The 23,521-nt window shown below is 57.1% G+C and overlaps 1 protein-coding gene across 1 annotated transcript; it reads left to right on the top strand.

The window, feature by feature from the left end:
• The first annotated feature begins 4,990 nt into the window (after nt 1-4,990).
• On the top strand, nt 4,991-22,604 carry OAF (out at first homolog). The gene is made up of 4 exons (XM_080815947.1): nt 4,991-5,600; nt 18,875-19,009; nt 20,137-20,317; nt 21,531-22,604. Exons 1-4 carry the CDS (start codon nt 5,334-5,336, stop codon nt 21,794-21,796), a joined length of 849 nt encoding a protein of 282 aa, XP_080672073.1. The 5' UTR covers nt 4,991-5,333; the 3' UTR covers nt 21,797-22,604.
• Nucleotides 22,605-23,521: the final 917 nt, after the last annotated feature.

Below are 23,521 nucleotides of genomic sequence, written 5' to 3'. Positions count from 1 at the left end.
AGCTACCAAAAAAGTAATCTGAGGGCTCCTCCCCCAGCTTCCCAATCTCAGTTCACCGTGCCACCCACTGCCCAAGCCAAAACCAGAAAGTTATCCTTGACCCTTCTCCGCCCGCATCCCCAAGTACAAAGAAATATCAAACCTCACTTCCAAATTCTACTTCCAAAGAGCAGCTCAAGCCTGACAGGTCTTTCCATTCCTGCTGCTGCCACCATGGCTCAAGCCGCCATTCTCGCTCATCTGAACAGCTGTAACCCATTTCCAGAACGTTCTCTTTAAAATGCACATCCTATCACAGTGACTGCCCACTTCTCTTAGGAAAACAAAGCCCACATCCTAGCATTGCCTGCATGACCCGGCCTCTGCCAAACTCTCCTGGATTACTCAGACTGCTCTCCACGCTCATCGCTCCTGGTGCGTGACCAAGTTGCCGGGGAGCCCACCAGATTCAGGTCCCATACACAAGCTGTTCCCTCTGCCTGGGACCTCATCCCTGCTGATCTATCCTGATTCAACATTTAAGTCAGCCTAGACATTGCTGCTTTCCCAGGCCTCCTGGTGTAAGCTTGAGTCCCTGCTAATTCTTCACGGTACCAGCTACAACAATTGTAATTTAAATATTTGTTTTCACACTTACTTTGTTAATGCCGACTCCCCTTGCAGCTATAGGCTCCGCCCCAGGGTAAGGAATTGTTGCATCTCCCTTAGCTCACTGTGTAACTGTAGCATCTAGCACAGGAGTGCCTGACCCTCGATGAATTGGTGGATGGATGGAGGGATGGATGGAGAGAGGGATGGAGAGAGGGAGGGAGGGAGGGATGGATGGAGGGATGGATGGATGAGTGGATGGAGAGATGGAGGGATGGATGGGTGGAGAGATGGTTGGTTGGAGGGACGGATGGGTGGAAGGAAGAAGGGATGGTTGGGGGGATGGATGGGTAGATTGATGGAGGTGTGGATGGATAGATGGATGGACGAACCAGTGAGCATCCAGATGGGAGAGCAGGAAAGGCCTCCTGGAAGAACTGGCATGGAGAAGAAGATGGTTAAGTTCCGGACCTTCTAGAATCACAGGCCTGGAATCAGAGCAAGACGTACCTTGTCTTCCAGCTCTGATTATTCAAGCTTCCTTTTCCTTTCCTGAAGGTCACTGATTCAACCCGACTCCATCTAAACTTCCCCTCTGCCAGGTTTTCTGCCTGGGGAGAACGGTTGCTCACCCAGCTGTCACTCTCTACCCCGGCCCGCTGCCTCTCCAGTCCACTTTCCCACCACACCCTTGGGTTTATGTAACTGAGTCATTGTGCGATGCTGTAGAGCTGATTTGCACTTCTGCTTGGGCAGTGAGGTGAGGCGCTTTGCGGCCTCGAGAGGCAAAGGAGAGCGAGCACCCCATCGCCTCCCCAGTTCCTCCTCAGACTTGACACGCAGGTGGCCAACCCAACCCTATCTGCAAGGGCCATACCGTAACCCAAGCCAAACGCCAGCCACAAAAAGAAATTGAAAGAAAAATCTTTCTACTGCTGCAAAGACAAGCTCCGTATCACATTTTTCCCCTCTCTGGATAGAGGCGACTGGTTCCATTTCCTTTTCAGACTTCTACAGGACCCTGTCAGCACCTGTCTTCTCCATCACAGATTGGAAGATGGCGTCGCATTTCTCCTCCTACCAAACTGAGGCACTGTAAGACCAAAAAGCAAAGGGGAGATTCCTCCCACTCGATGTCTGGTGGCCCACTTCCCAGGTTAAGAGCGATATAAAATCGGAAGACCTAAAGAGAATACAAAGAAAAAAATGTTCTTGAACAAGTGTGTGTGGGGTGTGTGTGTGTGTGTGTGTGTGTGTCTGGAAGGTGAGCCAAGGGAGGAGGGGGTCGTGTGCAGGCCACCCAGGGATTTAATATGTGATACAATGGGAGAGAAGGAACAGCATTAAGTAATGATAGCCACGGTTTACTGGGCCTTTACTCTATGCCAAACACATTGTAAAGTGTTTTGTATACCATCTTTCATGTAATTGTCAAGACAGCCCAGGGACGTAAGCATTGATAGGCCCATTTTACAGTTGAAGAAACAGGCTCACTGAATCACGCAGCTCGTGAGTGGCCGGGTTCCAGGACTGAGATCCCGATGTCCCTTGCTTTGAACCACTACTCACAACTGCTCTCCTAGGGTGACAGATCGAAAAAGAAAGGAAATTGGTTTATGGTGGGGCAGAGGGCTTGAGATTAGACATAAAGAATGTTCTGACAATGAGGGCTGTTTGGTCGTAGTCAGGGTAATTAGGCTCGTTAGAGCTCTTCCTCTGAGGGCCTTTACTGTTACAAAGAATGGAGGCTTCTACGCCTGGCTGGTTTAAGGGACACACTCTGTGCTCCAAGCATGGGGGCTGGCCCATTTGAACAATCTGACAGCCTGGCTGGGGTACAAGACAATGACACATGAGACCGTTAGATTATGGGGGACGATAGCGCAGGGTGTGTGCCTGAAGGCGGCTGGTGGCAAGCAAGGGCCATGGCACATACTGTTGTGGTTTCCAGTAAGGGCTCTGTGGTCAGGTAGACCTGTGTTTGAGTCCCTGCTGGACCTCCTCCTCGTGTGACCCTGAGAACACGACTTAACCTCTCCAAGCCTCCGTTTCCTAGCCAGTAAAAGACAGGCTAAGAATAGAGCCTACTTTGGAGAGTTGCCATGAAAATTAACTAAGATGATACACGTAAAGTGCTTGGCACTGAACTTGCACATAATAAGGATACAATGAATGGGAGGTGCTATCATAATTGCTATTGTGGGAGTCCAGAGGCCAGAGAGAGAAGTACAGAGCAGAGCTGCAGGTCAGTAGCTGAGAAAGCCTTCCTGGGAAACGCTGGTTTTGTCCTGGATCTTGAAGAATGGGTTGGGTAAAATCAAAAGGAAGGACTAGGGACAGAGACGGTGGCTCACGTGGTGGGGTGAGACTTCAGATCCTGTATCTTAAAAGAAAATTCTAATTTGGTCTGTGGTTAAACTAAAGGAAGAAGCTGATTAGGGCAAAGGGATGGTAGAGGAGATGAGGTCTTCTGTCTTTGTTCAAACCCAGAATTTTAATAGAGTTAAAGACAGCCCCTCAGAGACTCAAAAAAAAAAAAAAAGGCAGCCAGACACACAGGGCTTTTCTGCTTACTTCCAAGATCTCACTGGGGTGATGGGGAAGGGGCCTGGGAACATGGCTTGGGGCAGAGTGGGTGATGGATGAGGACAGGCCCAGAAATAGGGGAAGTTAGGAAATGTGGGTGAGGCCCTAATGACCCTGTGGACTGACTCATGTGTGAAGACCCAGCTCGAAGGCTAGACAGAGATGAGTAGCCTAGCAGGCAGGAACCCTGGCCATCTCGTCTTCAGTCCTGCTAGCTCAGGGTGGGAGGGCCGAGGAGTGCAGTCTTCGTGCTAATCCATTATTCTCTGACAGCCTGCCTTATCTCCCTGATGTGAAGATAAACTCCTTAGGGGCTAGAGTAGTTCTTCAGGAAAGACCTTGTTTGTTTTAGATCCTCTCTGCTCAGCCCTTATCAAGTACCGACTGTCAGACCTCTTAGATCAAGCATCACCTGGGCCTTTGTTAAAAATGCAAATTCTCAGGGTTTTTTTTTTTTCCCCTGCCAGTGTCTGTTTGGCTAAATTTAGGGACCCAGGTGTTTGTTTGTTTTGTTTTTAAGGAGCATCCAGAGGATTCTTTTGATAAGGCAAATTTGGAAGACACTGAGTTAGATAATCTCTTGAATCCTTTTCAGTACTATCAATGCCCGCAGCAGAGTATAGTAGGAAGAGCCCTGGGTGGGCCGTAAGGAGATCGGTTCTAGGCACAACCTTGCTGTTGACCGGGTCGTGGCCTGCTATGGGCGCCCTCACAGTACCCGGCTGTCTGGGTACCCCGTGTCATCTTTGGTACTAATAAGAACACTGTGCTGGGGTGAACTCGGAAGGGAAGGAGGCCACAGTGAATTCAAATCTATGATCAAGATCTAAGAAGGAACAGGGGACTGAGACTAAACAGAAGGGAAATGGACATGGGGAACAATAGGTTCTGAGGTTTTCCCTGGGGCTTTCTGTTCCAATGGAATTGGCAGGACATCATAGGTCTCAGCAACTCCCACTAGACACAGGGCAACACATAGGCCTAAAGAATTTTTAAAACGTTCCCAAAGCATACAGTTACTCAGAGGAAGCAGGAATCCCAATCCCCCTTGCCCTCACCCTGGTCGCTGTTGGGGTGCATCGCAGGGCAGTCAAATTTTCTTGGGACTTGTGGGAGACACCCCTGTGGGTCAAGCGCCAGTGCCCTGAGACCCTAGTCATTTTCCTGAATCTCCCTGGATTTGCTGGGAGGGAGGATGGGGATCTGGGGAGGTGGGCAGGACTGAGGACAGGCCATGAATCTGGCTAGTGGGGGAGATCGGACTGACAAGAAAAGGTGCCCTGGAGCTCACAAAATGGGGGCAAGCCAAGGGGCCCGTCCGGAGAGGTGGCCTGACTTATCAAACTATCTCACCAGAGAGATGGCAAAGCTGGGCGAGAACATCAGCTCATCCCTCCAGACCCAGGGCAGTCAAAAGGCTGAAGGAGAGGTGAGGTCTGATTTTGCAAAAACTTTTTAGAAATTCGCTGTGTCAGAGAAACTCAAAGACCAAACAAAACCCCTAAAACACCAAGCCCGATTATTTCGTCCACGTGGCACAAGAACAAGCCAAAAGTGGGGGGGGGGGGGGGGAGACGGAGGAGGAGGGGGGAAGACTCACCCGTCCCGCCCCTGCTGGGAGGAAGGGATTTGCCGGGACAGCCGACACAGCCAGGTCGCACGGGGCGCGGCAGGGAGGGAGGGAGATTGAGAAAGCCCTTTTCCCACAAAGCCGCTGTGCGGCGGTCCCCCGCCCCCGCCCCCTCCCCCAGGCCACCGCCGGAGTGCGGGGAGCCGCCCCGAGCCCTTTAAGGGCCGAGAGGTGCGCTGTCTCTTTAAGGCAGGTCCTGGTGGTTTCTGTTTTCCGAAGGAAGTGACGGGGGGTGGGATTGAATGAAAAGTGCAAAACAGAGTCTCGGAGCGCCGGAGTCGGGGGCCGCGGCAGTCGCGGCGCTGGGCCGGTGGGCGGGCGCGGGGGCCCCGGGAGCGCCGCGTCCGCCTCGGAGCCGCCGGGGGGCGCGCGGCGGAGCGCAGCCCACGTGCGTCCGCGCCACGTCTCGTGCCCCCCGCGCCTGTGCCCCCCGGGAGCCGCTGCCACGCGCCCCGAACTAGCCGGTAACTTCGCGCGAAGTTTGGCAGCGCCCCTCGCCGCACGCTCGCGGCCGGCCGGGCCCCCGGGGATGCGCCCGCCCGGCCGCCGCGGGGTCCCCACGGCGCCCCCCGCGCCGCTGCTGCTGCTGTTGCCGCTGCTCGTGTCGCTGCTCGGGGCGGCGCGCGGCGTGGGCGCGGGGCCGGGCGCGCCGGCCGAGCTGCGGGTCCGCGTGCGGCTGCCCGACGGCCAGGTCACCGAGGAGAGCCTGCAGGCGGACAGCGACGCCGACAGCATCAGCCTCGAGCTGCGCAAGCCCGACGGCACCCTCGTCTCCTTCACCGCCGACTTCAAGAAGGTAAGGCACCCTCGCTCGCCCGGCGGGACCCCGGAGCCCGAGCGCTCCGGGGTCCCGGTCGCACTGAGGCCTGCAGGTGGAAGGAGGGCCAGGAGGGGCACGCGACTTAGCCAGGGTCACGTCGTGGGGCTCAGCTCTACACCCCTGTGCAAGCTCCCCAACGCCGCGGGCCCTTTCATTCTGCTCGGGGGAATTCCGCTGCCGCCCCCTCCAGCCTCTCGCCCCTTTGCTTCGGGTTCCCAGGCCCCGGCTCATTTCCACTCCCGAACCAGCCCGTTGCCCACTTCTCTTTCAGCTCTCCCAGAGCCCTCCAGGTGCTGACTCTCCAGAAATGCTAACTCCCTTCTTGGGGCAATTTGCCTCTGCTCTAGAGGAGAAAGTCCTGGGCCAGCAATCAGAGATCATGGGTTCTTGCCCTGTGATCTTGGGCAAGTCCCTTTCCTTCTCTGGCTTTCCTTTGTCACCTCTGTACAGGTCAGTGAGGTGGCTCCAGGCCTCTCAGCCCTCACGTTTTGGAGTCTATAAACCAGTCCTCTTGTTTCACTTTCCTAGAGTGGAGACATCGAGGGGGGCGGGGCGGGCGTAAGAGTGGATTGTCCCCTGTCCCTCCAGAGCCAAGGAGATGCTCCCTCTCCTCTCTGGTTTGGAAGGCTGGAAAGCTTGCTGAAGGACGACCTGGAGAGACGCCCCACAGGAGGTCCCCACTCTCTGGGAGAGCTCCCGCTCCTTACCCTGCCTGGCCAGACAGCTGGCCAACCTCCATGTTTGGGCCCCGATTGCAAGAAGGGGGACAGAAAGCAGCCTCTACTCAGTGTGTGTGTGTAAGGAACCAGAAGGAACCTTGTGGAGGGACTAGAAGGTGGGCCTGGCCCCCAGGGGGGTTGGGGATAGGGAAGGCAATGGAGGGACTGGGGGATTATCAGCAGGCGGGCCTGGAAGGGTAACGAGGGACTAACGGTGACCCAGCAGCAGGAATTCTGGAAGGAAAGAGGGTGGGTGAGATGTAGGTACTCAAAGGGAGTCTCCTGCTGTACACACACACACACACACACACACACACACACACCCCAGCCCCTTTTCTGCTAAAAAAGAGGCCCTGTCTCTGGGGGACTGGAGAGGTGGGGACAGTTAGATAACTGGACAGCTGGAGAAGCTCAGGCCTGGCCCAAGCTGCTCTCCCTCCTCGCTCTTAGAGAGTGGGAGTTTGAGAGGAGATGGGCAGAAAACGGGGAGCCAGTGAGGGACCCAGCGGAACTGCTATTGAGAGCCTAGGCCAGGACAGAGGGTGGGGGGGGTCCTCTGGACAGTGGAAGTAGGGCTTCACTGCTAATCTGTCCCCAAACTACTGAATCACCACTGACGTCGGACATAGGTAGACCATGGGAGTATTGGGGGGGGGGTGGTCACGGTGGGAACACTTTATAGCCCATCCTTACTGGGCAGGCACAAGCTAGGTTCTCCCATTCGGGCAGGGGCCTGGAAGGGTAGCCAGTGTGGAGAGAGGGAAGCTGACGGGGACATACTCGCCTCCCCATACCCGTACTCCAGGGAAACTTTGTCTCTTGTGTTCTTTTCCGGGAAATCCCAGTAGGGGCTGGACCCCTCAGGAGGCAGCGGTTTAATCTTCATCTCTAACCCTCCACTGAAGCCCTTTTTCCTTGAGAGTGAGCCTCTGGCTGAGCCGAGAGCCTCCTACTTTCTTGCCTCCTGCCCATTGTTCTATGGCATCTGGAACCCTGGAGAGAGGCTTCCCCACTCCTGGGACCTCTCCTAGGCTGTGGCTAGGACGCAAGGGCTAGGGCTGAGCTTTTATAACCCCTGGCTGCAGCATGAACGATTTTATTGCTCTGCCCTGCAGGCAGGGAGAGGGGGGATCCCCCGTGGCAGTGGGGTGGAGGACTGGGACCTGGAGCTGAGAGCGTAGTTGGGGGGCAGACGGCCCAGTTAGAGAATCCATTTGGAGCGGATTGCCAGAGTCCCATCTTAATCCCTGCGGTGATTCAAATCTCCACCCAGGTTTCCAAAGTCTACTTTTCAGGTTAGCCTCTGACCCAGAAGCTGGCATTTCACACCCTCCAAGGCATCTCCAATTTCAACAGCAAGGGCAGGAATCGGGGGTGGGGTGGTGGAAGGTGCAGAGAGGAAAGCCCGCTCTGTACAGTCTCCCCAGCTCCGGGTTGCTCCACTAGCCTGGGCGGAGCAGAATAGCCTTCACGCCTGCCCCAGGCCACTGTCTACGCTGGCCAGAGCAGCTTCTATATGCGGATCCTTCTGGGGGAACTCCTGGGCCACTCTCCTGTGGCCCACTTAGTTCCCAAGGCCTCCACGTGCCCCACGGTCTTTGGCAGATTTGCACAAGGTTCTATCTGGAAGGAACGGTTCTTCCTATGGGAAAAAATCGTGGGCATTGTGTTTCTTTTGTGTAGCAAACATATTTGGGGTGCTTTGGGGAAATGCCCTAGTCCACTTAGGAAAAGCGACAGTTGCTCTTTTCTCACCTTCAGGAGGTAGTCCAGGCTGAAATAAACAGACCTGGTTTAACCTGGGCAGGGTACTTGATCTCAGCAGGCCTTCATTTCTTCATCTGTACAAGGGGGGTGATGACGGTACCGGTCCCGTGACTATCAAGAGAACCAATCAGGTAATAGGTCTGAAATACCCACTAGGCATTGGCTGCTGTGCTAAGTGCTTAAGAAATAGAAGACCGTGACCTTTTGTAATCATTGCCCAAATCACATTTCATCGTGGGTCCTCCCTGCTGAGCTTGGACTCAGACAGGTTGAAGGATGGACCCAGAGTCCCACACAAAGTCAGCCCTGAGCCTGGAGGTGCCTTGAGGCTCTTACCGTAGCCTTGAAGCACCGGGTGTTGGAGCTCTCCAGACAAGCAGAAACAACAGGACATAGAGCAAGAGCTAGAGAAAGAAACATTGCAAGAGATCGGCTCCCATGGTTTTGGAGGCTCGGGAGCCCTACGATCTGCCATTTGCAAGCTGGAGGCCCAGGGAAACGGGCAGTGTGGTTTCAGCCGGAGTCGGAAGGCCTGAGAAGCAGGTGCGTCAGTGACCGAGGGCAGGACGTGGACATCCCAGCTCAGGCAGAGGGCACGTTCGCCCTTCCTCGGCTTTCTGTTCTACCCACACCCTCTCCAGACTGGATGATACCCCTCACACTGGGGGCCTATCGTGTTGACTCATTCTGCCAGTTGAAATGTTCGTCTCTTCTGGAAACACCCTCACAGATCCACCCAGCTGTAATGTTTTACCGGCTCTCTGGACATCCATTCACCCAGTCAAGTTGACACAGAAAACTGTCACTCTCCACAATTGCTGGCCGACCCCTGTGAGCCCAGAGCCGTCATTCTTGTTCTGCCAAAATCCAGGGAGCTGCGGGCAGTGCCCCCGGCTGGAGGCATCGCAGAGCCCTGGGTCTGGCCCATCCCAGCCCCAACTCCGGCCCCTTCTCTCCAGCGCTCCCCCCCCCCCCGCCTCACCCCCCAGCCCCGCCTCCTCCAAGAGGCAGAGTTCTAGCACTGCCTGGCTCTGCTCACATGGCCACGGCCACACCGTAGGTGGTAAGAGTACTGAGAGTAATCCACTGGCTATAGGACACATAACCCAGAGCCCGGGGAACGGTTGTCAACTCTGGAAGTAGCTTGGAGCTGTCAGTGGCCATCCTGTGTCACTGTGTGCCCTGCCCCAAGGCTGCTGACCATCAGGCAGACGGAGCTGAAGCTTTCTAAAAAGAGGCTCCGGGGCTCAGTGGCCCCCAAACTTCAGGGCCCCATTAGAATCACTTGGAAACTCCCCGTGCCTGGGCTGCCCTCCCCAGCTACGAACTCTGCTCTCTGGGGGCAATGTTTTTTGTTTTTTTTTTTTAAAGAGGCCCCGGTGATTCCAGTGGGCAGCGAGTTTGGGAACCACTGGCGTGGCTGCTCCAGGGAAGGGGAGGGGACTTGGAGGAGGGCCCAGGTTAGGCTGTTAAATGAAGGTAGAGCCCACACTCACCTCTTTGCAACCTGTCATTCTACCCACAATAACCCTAATGTGTTTGAAGCAGCGGCTAGGCGTTCGGCCTCATTCCACATGCCCTCAGTACACAAACTGTCATTCATAATACACACCCAATAGGCCATACTCTCCTTTATAATCCGGGTCCTGTGTGTGTAATTATACCTGTGTGTGCGTGCTCACGGGGCCTATCGAACATGGGGCACATCACCACCCCCAGGCTCTAACCTGGCTTTTTGTCCATCAGCCCTCTCAGTCCCCCTCCCCCAAGCCGGTGTCCCCATCCAAGTTCTCTTTCCCCTTTGTCCCCCAGTCTGAATGTCCAAAAGCTGGGGGAGGGGATGAGTCATGTTCCAGGCGGTGTGGTTTGGTGCTGACCGGATGGGTAGGGTGGGGCCAAAAGATAGGAGAAAGCCACGTGCAACTGTTTCTGGGTGGTGGGTACAACGTTGGGGGCGGGGAGGAAGAAACCACAGCCTCCAGAAATGCGGCGGGAGGGATCCTGAGGGGCGGTGGGCTGGAGCCAAGATAAGGGGAGCCATATGGTGCTGTGGGTCAGCCCAAGGTCACTCTGAAGGACCCAGGAGGAGTGGAAACGTGAGCCCTCGGTTCCCTGACCTGAGCACCAGCCGTTGAGTGGGAGTCAAAGGAAGGAACCGTCCAGAAAACACCAGAGTCCCTGCCTTGGGGGCTCCTGGTTGGGGTAGGGGAGCAGCGTGGGAAGCTGCCTGCCATCAGAAGTCGTCTGGAAGATGTGGAATGTGCATATGACTGTGCCGGGGCCGGAGGCTGTTTATTATAACCGGATAATCACATCCCACGGAGGTCAGATAGGAGAAGCTTTTAGACACCAGTCTCCCGCTCCCCTGCCTTATGTGAGGTCCCTGAAACATAGCAGTTTGGAACACAGGCGTGTGATGGATGGGTTGTCTTTGTGGGGAACAGAGGGCAGCAGAGATGCTCTCAGGAGAGGCCCAGACGTCTCTGGAGTCCAGAGCTTTCCTCTTAGGAGTTTATGAGAAGTCGTGAGATGCAATGACCTGGCTTGTGTCCCTGGGGCCCTCAGATCTACCAGAAGTCCCGCTGCCATGTTGGAGGAATTCCTCCATGGATCAGGGATCAGTGGGCCTGCCTGAAGGTTCAGACGTGCTCCCTGGAGTCGAATGCCAACGTCGGAGGAAGTCCTAGCCAAAGATCCTGGATCAGGCAGTGAAGACTGCCCCCTGGACCGAGGGAGGGGTGGCTACTAGAAATAAGATGGGGGGAGGCAGAGTGGGGCTCTTCCCTACCAGGCCGCCCAGGCTGCAGAGAAGCGGTGATGGCAGTGGTTATAGAAAAACTCAGGACAGACTCCTGTCCCCAGGAAGACAGGGTGCAACCTCGTGATGGGACACGCACGTCCCCGGATCTCACCCGCTGGGTGGTCGCTTGCTGTTGGTTGCTTTGACGCACAGTGTCATCCGAGTCTCCCTGCTGCATCGTGAGGCAGGCGTTGCCCCATTCTGCAGGTGTGCAAACTGAGGCTCGGGGCTGCGAAGTGACTTTGACAAGATTGCGTAGCTGGTGATCCCGGATTCAGACCCAGGGATCCGTCCACTGTATAGCGACTGACTGTGCACGGTACCATAAGAAGGCTCCTTCCAGAAGGTTAAAGAAACCCGAATTGAGGAGGGGAAGGGAAGGAGCCTGACAGAAAACCTTAATGCAGGGGAACAAACCCTCCTCTGTACAGACTTGGGTTGGACCCCTTCTCCCCGACCCCATAACCCCCTTGGCATGAGTCCTGACCCCTTGGCAGCTTTGTGCCAGAGACTCTTGCGCTGGAGGGGTGGGGGCGCGGGGACCGTTTGGAAGAGATGTCCCAGAGACTCATGAGCATTCGCTGTGTACATTTGTCCACCCTTTACTGGTCGGGCGATTGGACAAGCCACTCACCCTCTCAGAGCCCCAGGCTCAGATGCGGCACAGGCCGGGCGGAGACGATCGGGTGATGCTCCCAGGCTGGTGAGAAGCCGGGTCTAAGAGGCTGTCACACAGCAGAGGCCCGCGGAGGCACGTGAGGAGTCAGGTAACGGGGCCAGCCAGGTGCCCCCGCCCCAGCTCTCCTTCCTCGCTGGGAAGCACAACATTGCGGCCCCTTTATTTCCACTCTAGGGCTCAGAGCATCATTAGGACCCTCCATCCCGTAAGTTGGCAAGTGTTGAAGCGGCTGCCACTCGTGCATTCCGATAAAGGGCAGGGAGCAAGGGAGGCGTTGGGGCTGGGAATCTGGGCGAGAGGAGTCAGGAGCCCCATCTCAGGAGCCCTGAGTCAGCGGGACAGTGGGGCGCAGTTGATCCACATAAAGCCTCACATTGTTCCCTGGGGCGGTTGGAACAGTAGTGACCTTTGCGATTTGGCTGACAGAGAACTGGGGGCTCAGGGGGCTGGGGCAGAGCAAGCGGCCACTGCTCATGACCCGTGGCTGCACTAAAACCCCTTAACAAGAATCTTTTGTCCCAGGGCAGCCCTGAGGGGTTACAGGCTCCCAATAACGGGGCCAGCCTGAGTCCCCGGGCACCGCCGTGGGAGTGGGCTTGGGCTGGCTTTGGGTCGACTCTGTTCACCCCTGTTCCTGCTCAAGGACACTGGGCAGAGTCGCCAAGGTGCTCCCTTGTCTGCCATGGGGCAGGCTGCATGGGGTTAGGAAGGTGCTGGTTCCTGGCTGCCTCCCCTCACCCCCACGAAACTGGCCCCCTCTCCGGCCATGAAGCAGCCCCAGCCAGGAGCACGGGGATAAATATTTAGATTGGCCCAGGCCGCGGAATCACACGCTGTGCTGTGATGGGAAGGAGACAAAGATGGCAAAACACATTCCCAGGGACAGTGCCGGCTGTCCAAGAGCGAGGAGCAGCGGGGGACAGGGGTGCTCCGCAAGAACCCTGGAGAGAAGGCCCCCAGCTTGGGTGTCCGGCAGGGCAGGGAGGGGTGGGACGGCTCCCCACGCTGGCCCCCTTAGTCTCTGGCTCCCCGTTGGGGGAGGGCTGGGCTGAGAGAGCAGGCGGACTCTCTGGAGGAGGAGGCTGAGTGTGAGGACCCTGTTGGACGTGGGTGAGAGCGTGCACGAGGGAGTGCTTGAGGCTCAGAGAAAGGGGTGAGGTGGAGGCTCCGCAGGGGGACACAGAGCGAGGCAGCATGTTTCTGGGAGCAACTGTGGGGGCCGGGGAGAGACGGGAGCAGCTGTGTGAAAGAGATTGTTCGAGAAGCAGCAAGAACGCAAGAAAGACGACAGACGTGTGGTCTATGAATGGTGGAAAGCAGGTGGGCATCTGCGTGCATGAGCCAGGGTTCCGCTGGACTGTAACATAAAACCCCAAGGGCGGCCGAGGCTAGAGAGAAGTTTGTTTTCCTCTCCGGTAATATACTCTAAGGCTGCAAGTCGGCAGGGGAGGGCAGGGTGCCGGCTCCAAGGTCTTCCCCGCTGAACTCCCGGGGGGCCTCTGTGTGCAGCGTTGCTCCCCCTCCCAGCAGTAAGCTTCCCCCGGGACCTCTCCCCAGGCAGGCTGCACCTGGGCCTGGCACAGGATGTCTGCCATTCTAGGGCACAGGGCTGGGCCCCTGCGCTTCCCAGAGCAGCTGTGGGCTGTCTTCCTAGGTGTTCACCCGGAGCCCGGGCACAGCTGGGTCAGCGCCGCCTTCTCTCGGGGAGATGCAGTGGGTCTCCGAAGTGCAGCCTGGCAGGGGGCGAACCCAGAGAAGAACAGGGTGTGCACAGGGGCTGACGGGGGTCAGGGGGCTCGGAGTAGCATAAGGATCACTGGACCGTGAGTCAGGAGGTCCGGGCTGCTGGTCCTGGTTCTGCAGCCGCATGACTTGTGAAGGTCATGTCCCCAGCCAGAACCTCACTGGGTCATGAACCAAGTGATGCCCTGGAACCTGCTAAAAGCCAAAATGACAACAGGGGGCAGGGACTACCAGCCTATAGGACTACCAGTCTTCTTGATGGCAGCTGATAGAGACCCCAGAGCATGCATGCAGGCGGGCCTTCACTCAGCTACGAAGCTTTGAGCTCCAGCTCTGGGCCAGACCCTGAAGTTACTGCCTACATCAGGTCTAGTTTCTGCCCTTAAACCAGGGGCAGATTTTATGTGGGACCTGGATGACTTATTGCCAGGGCAGAAGATGCCACAGGAGGACAGGGTCCTCTATGAAGGCACTTAAATCAGGTGCACATTAGACCAACACAGCTCAAGTTTCTGATCTAGCTCAGAACCCACCAGTGACTTCCAGTGATGGGCTAGCTGGAGCTCAGACTCCTCAACTGGACTCTCAGACCCGCTGTCCCGCCCCTCGTTCCAGCCTCTTCCTCTGACCCCTTTGCCCTCCCTCACCCCACCCTGTCCCTGGTGTTTTGCTCAGGATGCTTCCATGCTCTCCTTTGTGTGCTCCTTCCTCCGTCCATTCATTCCCAGGCACGTACGGAGCACCTGCTGTGGTCTAGGGGCGGGGAATCACTGCTAACAAGATGCTTTCCCAGCCTCAAGGAGCTGAGTCTGGAAGCAGGAGATGTCCACAGACCACCAAGCTTGTGCTGTCGAGGTTAGGAGCTGGGCCTGCTGAGTCTGCTGGCAGGTTGGTGAGGGCAGCGTTGGGAGAACAGGCTGGAGGAGGGGACGCATTGGAACCAAGCCCTGAGAGATGGTAGGCAGAGGGAGACAGGGCAGCCCCAGCAGAGGAATCAGCTCAGGGACAGGCCCAAGTCCTCCTCACTCCTTCTGGGAACTGCCCACCCTTTAGTTCAATGCTCAGGGAGTACAAGACAAGCTGGCGGTGGCGGTGGAGGCCAGCCTCAGGAGGGTACACTTTAGGGCGAGGGCAAAAGGAGCTTCCAAAGGGCATTGGGCAGATCAGTAACAACGTGGAGGGACAGATTGGGTGGGGGTCTTAGGAGAGCCTCCCATCTCCCTGTCTTGTGTAAATTCCTCTCTCTCTTTGCTAGAAAGTACCCCCCACCCTTGGACTGTCAGGGACCCCTGAAGTGTCCCTCATTCTGGAGAAGTCTTTCCTCCCTCCCCGCCTCCCAATCCCTTCCCTTAGGGGAGAGCAAGTGCCCCTTCATCCATCCTTTGCCCCATAGCACCTGTCATAAACCTCAACCCCAGGCCCTATGTGGTGCACTGACTGTCATAGGAGGTCAGCCTCTCCATGAGCCCCTTGAAGACTGGAGCCTCTGCCTCGGTCTTGGCCATTTTCCCACCCAGCCTGGTGCCTGTGAAGGCTGTGCCCTATGTAATGCTAACCAGTGCTCTCTTATGGGCTTGCAGATTCCTTACAAGCCCCAGAGGAGTCCCCAGACCTCTCTGGGCCTCAGGTGCATCTTGAGGAGAACAGTCTTTGCTCCTGCTTGGACGGATCTGGAGGAGATCACAGCTGGAGCCAGGCCGAGATCACAGCGATACTAGACAAAGGGTTCAGCCCACTGTGTTCTGAGACCTTTCACTCATTTTCTCCTCACAGTAATCCCCGGAGGTGTAGGTATTGTTAGTTTAACTCATTTAACAGATGTGGAAACTAAGGTACAGGGACGTGCATTCCCCCAAGGTCCCACGGCTGGTGTCAGCAAAGCCAGCCTTGGAACTTAGGTAGTATGGACACCAGAGCCTTTGCTCGTGACTACCGTGCTGTCCTACAACCTGTCTGCTTCTGAGCTTTGCTTAAAACCACAAAGGACTTCAGCCAGTGCTCGTGATCTCCATGGCACATGAACCTCTCCCTGGTGCCCGGGGGTCAGCCCTGGTCCTGGGAGGCTCTGTGGCTTCCCAGCGGGCTAGAGATTTGCAGGAGCTCACACAAGCAGTAGCCTTACAGAAACTGCCATCTTGGGAGTCCTAGCCTGAGTCCTGGACCTGAGAAACCTGCCTCCAGCACCCTGACATCCCCAGCTGTGCCATCTGCCTTGGGCACGAGGCCACATCCGGGTGACTCATCCCAGGGCACTCTCGGGCAAGGAGGAAACTTGGGAGCCAGGCTTCCTTTTGGCCGGGGCCTAGCATCTGGCCAGATGTTTGCTGAAGCAGGGAGACCTGTCCCCCTGCCCTTTCCTCTGTGCTGTGGGGAAAGGGGCCCCTGGAACCTTGGCAGTGAGTCAGGTGTAGACAATAGAAGGTAGGAGGGACCCTGGCCAGGATAATGGAGCCAAGTAGGTCCAGAAGTTCGGGGTGGCCCCTCCCTCCCAGGGGTCAGCAAATGGAAGGTGGTTTTTGTGGAGAAATAGGGCTAGGAAGACTGGAGAATGTAGGGTCCGCAGAGGTTCTGGGCAGCAGGCCGGCAGGTGGGACAGAAAGGTGACCTGGCCTTGGGAGCCCTCCTCTCTGTGTCAGACGCTGGTTCTCGTTAGTCAGGCAGAACTGTGAATGCCAGCTGCCACTGTCCCAGGGCAGGTCTACACAGGACTTCGGATCCTGGCTCTGCCACTTGCAGTTGTGTGGCCAAGGGCAGACCACCCTGCCTCTCGGGGCCTGGGCTTTGGTTTCTGGAGCCACCGAGGATATCTGGGAGGCAGCGGGGCCTTGTGGCTGAGAGAGCCAGGCTTGGGAGTCAGACTGCCCGGGGTTAAAATTCCAGCCGCATTTCCTCCTAGTCCCATGACCTTGAGCAAGTAACCGGTTCCCAACTAAGTCATAACCATCCTCCCTACCTCTTGTTGTTGTAAAGATTTTAAACAGGACAATACATCTTCTTTGACTCATAATAACAATGACTTGTCCCTTCCAGTTATAAACTTCAATAAATCCGTGCCCTCCGTAGGTAGATCTTCTCTGTCAATGAGAAATCTTCAGTCCCTCTCTTTAGCCCCCCATCAGATTTCCATTTTGGTATCATTTTGCTGATGTTGCCAACATTGTTGTTTAATACAACAGAGTGAGGGAAAGACTAGGACAGGTGATTGTTTACCCCCTGGTCTGGTCCAAGAGTCCAAATGCTTTCTCTTAACGGTGGGCAGGGGATATCCCTGAGCGGAGAGACCACTCTGCAGCCATCGGACCCCAGGGTTTGGCATGTGGGGGTGGCTTTGGAGAGGACACTGTGACTGTTCCAGACAAGGCTCTTTTTTTTTTTTAAGATTTTATTTATTTATTTGACAGAGAGAGAGAGGGATCACAAGTAGGCAGAGAGGCAGGCAGAGAGAGGGGGGAAGCAGGTTCCCCACTGAGCAGAAAGCCCAATGCGGGGCTCGATCCCAGGACCCTGGGATCATGACCTGAGCCGAAGGCAGAGGTTTAACCCACTGAGCCACCCAGGAGCCCCACAGATAAGGCTCTTTTAAAGAGTCATTGCTGAAAATCCCCCGGAGATAGATGTCAGCTCCCGCCCCCACCCGGGTCCTGCCAGGGACACCCAGCTGACTCCAGTCTTCAGAAGGGAAGTCTGGTATCGGGTCTCACCTGGCAGGAAGTGAGCCCCAAGTGGAAAGCACACTAATGAGCCAGCCTCCAGTCGACCCGAGCAAATGGAAGATCAGGTGGCCCAGGCTGGCAGGGCAGGGAGAGTCCAGCTTCGTGGCCCAAGAGCGGATTTCCTGTCGAGAGGAAGCTGGGGTTCACCCGAGCTCTGATTCACCTTCCCCACAAGTCTGGCATCAACAAAACCCTCATGGGGACGTTCTCACTAGCTGGGCCTCAGTCTCCCTTTCTGCACTATTGGTGGACAATCTTCCCACACATGCCCACACCCCCTAGTCCTAGAGATCATTTGTAGTAAAAGGAAGCAAGAGAAACGTCCCTGGAGAGGCAAGGGACTTGACAAGCACGTGGGGCTTTGTGGGATGGTGGCAGTGACTGGCTCCAGTCACCTGCAGGGAGGAGATCCCCCCCCCGCGAGCCCCTGCTGAGCACTGAGTCGGGGTGGACGTTCTTCTGGGCCCTGCACACACTCAGTTTTCACCACAACCCGACCAGCTAAATGCCTTAGTGTCCCCGTCTTACAAGTGAGGCTTACAGAAGCTGGAACCTATGGCTGGGCCCTGGCTGATACATTGCAGAGTTGGGGTGCAGCTCCCCCTCGTTGTGTTACAGGAACCCAAGGGAGCCCTCGGCGCCTGTTTCAGAGCATGTGTACTCTAGTGGGCGCTCAGGAAACCCTCCGAGAATGCGGGCTCTCTTAGTGGGCGAAGCCAGGGCACGCACATTGAAAGATGCACAGCGAAAAAAAAAAAGAAAGAAAGAAAGATGCACAGCTAGCAGGGCTGTGTATGTCCAGTGCCAAGACAGGGCCATTGGGACACTGGAGGGGGATGGTCATTATGGCCAGGGAACCTCCCTGGCCGGGATGGGGGGATCTTGACAGATTGAGACCACTTCTGACTGGGACCTGTTGACTTCTCACTGGGAGCAGTTAGCCAAGGCCCAGAGTTGGGTGAGAGCACAGGGTTCCAGCAGCAGGACTGGAAGGGGGACCCCATCCTCCCCTGTGGCCCCTCTCCCTTCTCCCTCTGCTCCCCTCCAGTGCCCCCCCCATTCATGCAATGCCTGAGGAACAGGAAAGAGCCATTGGCCTGCTGGCAATGCCATTAGTAACCCCATGGGAAAAGGGGAAGTGGAGAGGGGAGGGGGAAAGGTGAGCCACGCCAGTCCATCAGGCCCGAAGTTGGCAACAGCTACAGCCGGCCTGCGCGGTGTCTGCCCTCAGCCCCATCCTGCGCCCACTCCCTCCCTCTGAGTCGGGATGGCCAGGAGGCCGGCTGATCAGAAACCCTGAGGCCTTTTGAGGGGCACCGGTTTCTGGGCTTCCCCCACACCTCCCGAATAAGAATGTGAGAGGAACTCTGGGATCTAGGCTCGTCAGAAGTTCAGCCCCTCCCCTTGTACGCCTGGTCTGGTAGTTTATAGGGGCTGTGACCCACCCCGATCTGGGGGCCACAGGGGTGCCACCGAGGGCCCACGTCAGCTGTGAATGAACCAGGCACCAAACAAAGGTGCTGTTTCTTTTCAGGTGAAGTTCTGTACTTGCAAACAGCTCTGTTTGGGAAAGCTTTCTGATGGTTCCCGCTATGAGATTTGCCAGGAGGCCTTGGAACATCTGGGGTGTGTTTCTTTCAAGTCACGGGTTTAAATGGGAAAGAAAAAAATTCCTAGGCCAGCAGGAGGGAAATGTCCGTCGCAGGGCAGGGTCTGGGCCTGCGTCCTGTCCGTCCTGTCCGAGGCCTGAGCAGAGCGCTGGGTGGGCTGGGGTTGGGGGGCGCCCACCCCCTCCAGCGGGTCCCCATCCTCCTGCCCTTTCTCACCAGGATGTGAAGATCTTCCGAGCCCTGATCCTGGGCGAGCTGGAGAAGGGACAGAGTCAGTTCCAGGCACTCTGCTTTGTCACCCGGCTGCACCACAATGAGATCATCCCCAGTGAGGCCATGGCCAAGCTTCGGCAGGTGAGTGCTCGCCTCGGGCCTGCCCCAGCCTGGCTGCTGCCCTGGTGCGCACCCCCACCCCCCACCTTCCAAGCCCTGCAGCCAGCTTGGCCTCAAGCCCGGACCCTACCCCAACTTCAGTCTCCCACCCGGCACCTGACCCACCCTGGCCCTTTTTCCTGGCACCCCACTCTCACCCTGTACTCCCCAGCCCCCTGGTTCTGCCCTAGGCCTTACTGAACCCCATCACCCAGATCGCTAATCTGCAGGGCCCCCCCAACTGCCAGATCCCTCCAGTCCCCTAATCTCAGCTCTTCCCCCTTTATGGTGGAGGCTGGGGGCTGGGATTCTGAGGTCAAATCTGCCACCACTCCTCATCCAGGTGACAGTGCAGGAGTGACCTCGCCAGCAAGGCCTTTCTTTTCTTTTCTTTCTTTCTTTCTTTTTTTTTTTAAGATTTTATGTATTTATTTGACAGAGATCACAAGTAGGCAGAGAGCCAGGCAGAGAGAGAGGAAGGGAAGCAGGCTCCCCGCTGAGCAGAGAGCCCGATGTGGGGCTCGATCCCAGGACCCTGGGATCATGACCTGAGCCGAAGGCAGAGGCTTTAACCCACTGAGCCTCCCGGGCGCCCCAAGGCCTTTATTTTCTTACTGAGAAATGAGTTCTGGGAATTAAATGAGCTAATGCATGCCGTATTCAGAACACTCCAGCCTGTTGGCCTATGCCCTGACCCTTCCTGGACCCTGGGCCTCTCCCCAGCCTCACCTAAGTTCCAAAACCCTCCAGCAGGGCCTGTTTGAGGCCCTTCCCAGAGACCCCACCCCCTGCATGTTGGAAAGTCTGGGACCCCAGAGGTCATCTGCTTTGGGACAGCTTGCCTGGCTGGCCACCTGCGCCACCCTCAGCCACTGTCACAATCCCCATCAGTCTCAGATGTCAGCCGGCGGCCAGCTAGAAGGGCTTGGCTCTGCCTTGAACATTGTTTTCTCCACCAGGTGGAGGCGATGCTTAGCGCCCCTTGACAGCCAGCCTGCCCCAGGGCTCTAAACACCACCAGCCTTGGCTTGTCTGACACTTGGGCACCAAGCAAGGGGTGGGCAGAGCATTCTGAGGCCGGGTGGGAGCGGCTCTTCTTCTCCCCGCAGAAGAACCCACGGGCGGTGCGGCAGGCCGAGGAGGTGCGGGGCCTGGAGCACCTGCACATGGACGTCGCCGTCAACTTCAGCCAGGGGGGCCTGCTGAGCCCCCACCTCCGCAACGTGTGCGCCGAGGCCGCGGAGAGCATCTACACTCGCCAGGAGGACGTCCGGTTCTGGCTGGAGCAAGGTCAGCGGGGTGCCAACCACGGCGGTGTCGCATCGGCCAGGATAGAGAGTCGTGAGATAGGGAGTTCGGCGGAGGGTCCCTGAAGCTGGGCTGGGATTGGTCAGGGCAGGCTTCCTGGAGGAAGGGGTGCCCATGTGGCTCTTGAGTGAGAGGAGTCAGCCAGATGAAAGTGACCCTTTCCAGGTAGGGACATACAGAACTGTGACTTGCTAGGTCCCGGGGAGGGAGATACCCAGGCAACGCCTACCTTGCTCCTTCTCTTAGTGAGAACACAGATGGGACATCCGTCATGGAGGGAGGCCTGGATTGCAGGGTCCCGGTGGGGCCCAAAGACATCCACTCCTACCCGCCCACCTCTGCTGCCCCCCTCGGAAGTCAGCACCTCTCCTTTCTTTCGTGTCTCCTCTGGTGTGATCAGCTCTCTGCTGAGCTCCTTGAGGGCCCCGGCGTCTCTGTGGGCTCCCTGCCTTTAGGCCTGTGTGGCTTTGCTGCCGGTGCGTCTCCTGACTCCGTTCCCAGGACCGTCCTTGGGTCCTCCATGTAGAGGGCACCGGGAGATGGCACAGCTCTAGTCCAGGTCCCTGGTCCTTCTGCCCAGCTGGCTGAACACTGGGCAAGTGCCTGCCCCTCCTGGGGCTCCCCTGGATTTCAAAACGCCCAGAGAGCTGTGCTCATGCCCTCCACACACAGCTCTCCCTGGTGAGCTGCACCCCACACTGCAGTGCAAGTCTGAAACTGCCCCCCGACCCCCGGGGCCGGTCTCTCCCGTGGCCGCTGAGCCGACGTCAGGGGCCAGGCCACCGCTATCTCCCTCCCGCACCCCTGCGTGTGCCCTGGCCACGCTGATGTCCCGGCACGTTGGTGCTGGCCCTCCTCAGATGCCACCTCCTTGAAGCCGCCCTCCTTGACTCTCTACTCCGTCACATTCTAGCACAGCGATGCTTCTAAGCATAGGGCAGCATTGCCACGTGGAGGCCTTGAAGTCAGACGGCCCAGGGGTCCCTTCTCACTCCACTCCTTCCCCTGTGACCTCAGGCAGATCACTAAACCCCTCTGGGCCGGTTTCTCATGGATCAGCCAGGAGACCAGGAACGGGTACTTGGCTCCTCGGGTTGATGGGAGGCCCCAGGGGGCCCTGCAGGGCCGGAGAGGGGGTCTGGGGTGGGGGGGCGCCCTCTCTTTCCCCACCGCTGACCCCGCCTCTCTTTGCCAGGTGTGGACGGCTCCGTGTTTGAGGCTCTGCCTGAGGCCGTGGAGCCCTCGGGGCTGCGGCGCTGCGGGCAGGTGGGGGACAGCGGGAGGCCATGCATCTGCCGCTACGGCCTCAGCCTGGCCTGGTACCCGTGTTTGCTCAAATACTGCCACAGCCGTGACCGGCCGGGCCCCTACAGGTGCGGCATCCGCAGCTGCCAGAAGAGCTACCGCTTCGACTTCCCCGCGCCGCGCAGGCAGCTCTGCCTCTGGGACGAGGAGCCCTAGCTGGGTGGGCGAGAAGACGGTGGTCCCTGAGGTGGCTGCTCTGGGTCCCCCGCCCTTCCCCAGGCCACCAGAGGGGGTGGCGACTCTCCCACGGATGCCTTATTTCCCTCAATGTCCCGGGAGCCTCAGGCCCCATCACGTGAGACTGTGAAACGGGGTGTGGCGTGGCAGGGGTTAACTCATGCAGGCAGCCGCCCCCAACCCTGTGCCTCCCTTGGGGACAGAGAGAAGGGGGCTCTCCAGATTTGCCCCCCGCCCCTTAAGCTCCCCCTGAAGTGTTCTCTTTCAAGCAACCAAAATGTGATGGCCCATGACTCTATTTAACTCTGAAGGTTTCGATCCTGGAAGGTGTCTGTACCTGTGACACCGACCTACACACACACACACACACACACACACACACACACACACACACACCCCTTCCCCGACTCACCCATCTGGAAGGAGCCGGCCCCTCTGCACCACCCAATGCCCACCAAGGAGGGGATCCCTACCCTGGAGAGGGGGCTGCCGGGGACTGTCACCGTAGCCCCTACACCAGATCACAGTGCATTCTTGTCATTGCTGGCCTCCAACGCTGGGGCACGTGAGGACCTCCCGGCCTGGAGACAAACCATATGTGCCTTTCCCCGGACCCAGACCCTGTGGGGACTGCAGGCACCAGTGTCCTCCGCTCTAAACGGAAATATTTTTGTAAGGCTCTGGGGCAGGGAGGGAGCATGAAGTACGAGAAAAACTTGAATCCCAGATTTTTAATGCAAAGTATTTATCATTTGTACCAGAAATAAAAGTTTAAATTTTTATTTGACTGACGGGGCGCAGTGCAGAGTTCTGAGAGCACTCCTGGCCAATGCTGCCACCTGGTGTCAGAAGTGTTCCATTACATGACCGGTGACCCTGCTTGGGACACCTTCCAAGGCACCTGCTGTGCTCAGCCATTGCGCAGCCGGGAGGGGACCCAGGAGGCGGGGAGGGGGGCGCAGATTAGGGAAGGATAAGACAAAACTGCACAGAAGAAGAAACAGACATAGATGAGCAAGGAAGACAATAAAAGCCTAAGCTAGATTAAGGCAAGAAACAAGGCATAAACTCCACAACCAGACTTTCAAGGTTCAAATCCTGGCCTTGATTCTTTCCTGCACAATCTTGGGTCAGGCTACTTTAGCTCTCTGTGCCTCAGCTCTCTCAGTTATACAATGAGCTTCAATGTGAGGCTGGCGTAGGTTCATTCAGGAAGCGACCGGCACGTAGCACTCGCTGTATTCGCCATTGTTAATATCGTTAGTGTTCATGGTCTTAGTATCCTCACCTGTAAACCTGAGACAGCTAAACCAGGCCTCTTCGCATCAAAAGTGCCTTCCAGTATAAAGAGGCTGTGGTAGGAAGTGCCAAGCTGGGTGCTGGAAGGCTTCCGGGAAGGAGGGGTGTGCAGGCTGAATTTATCAGAAGGAGACTCCTGGACTAGGTGGGACCCGGCTTGGAGCAGAAGGATGGTAGGTATTCAGCAGGGTAGAGGAGACTGAGCACAGGGCGGGACAAGAGTACTGCAGGGGGGTGGGAAAGTCCCAAGTGTCCCATAGGGGACTCCTGAGGAAGGAGGAGACAAGAGAGAGAACCCCTTCCTCATCAGCCTTGGAAAGAGAAACAGGCTGTCAGGACAGCCCTCCTTGACTCTGCTCCCCAGAACAAGCTGCTGCTGGTCCTCGAAGCTGTACAACCCAGAGG

The sequence above is a fragment of the Martes martes genome (assembly GCF_963455335.1).
Source record: "Martes martes genome assembly, chromosome: 10".
Classification (NCBI taxonomy): Eukaryota; Metazoa; Chordata; class Mammalia; order Carnivora; family Mustelidae; genus Martes; species Martes martes.
Note: the sequence above shows the minus strand (reverse complement) of the source record. Positions and strands in the feature narration are given on the sequence as shown.

Bases quoted from the DNA above. Each gene is read 5' to 3' on its own strand.
- OAF (XM_080815947.1), top strand. From the start codon at position 5,334: ATGCGCCCGCCCGGCCGCCGCGGGGTCCCCACGGCGCCCCCCGCGCCG. The intron at 5,601-18,874 runs GTAAGGCACCCT...CTTTCTCACCAG, and splicing joins TCACCGCCGACTTCAAGAAG to GATGTGAAGATCTTCCGAGC. The intron at 20,318-21,530 runs GTCAGCGGGGTG...TCTCTTTGCCAG, and splicing joins CCGGTTCTGGCTGGAGCAAG to GTGTGGACGGCTCCGTGTTT.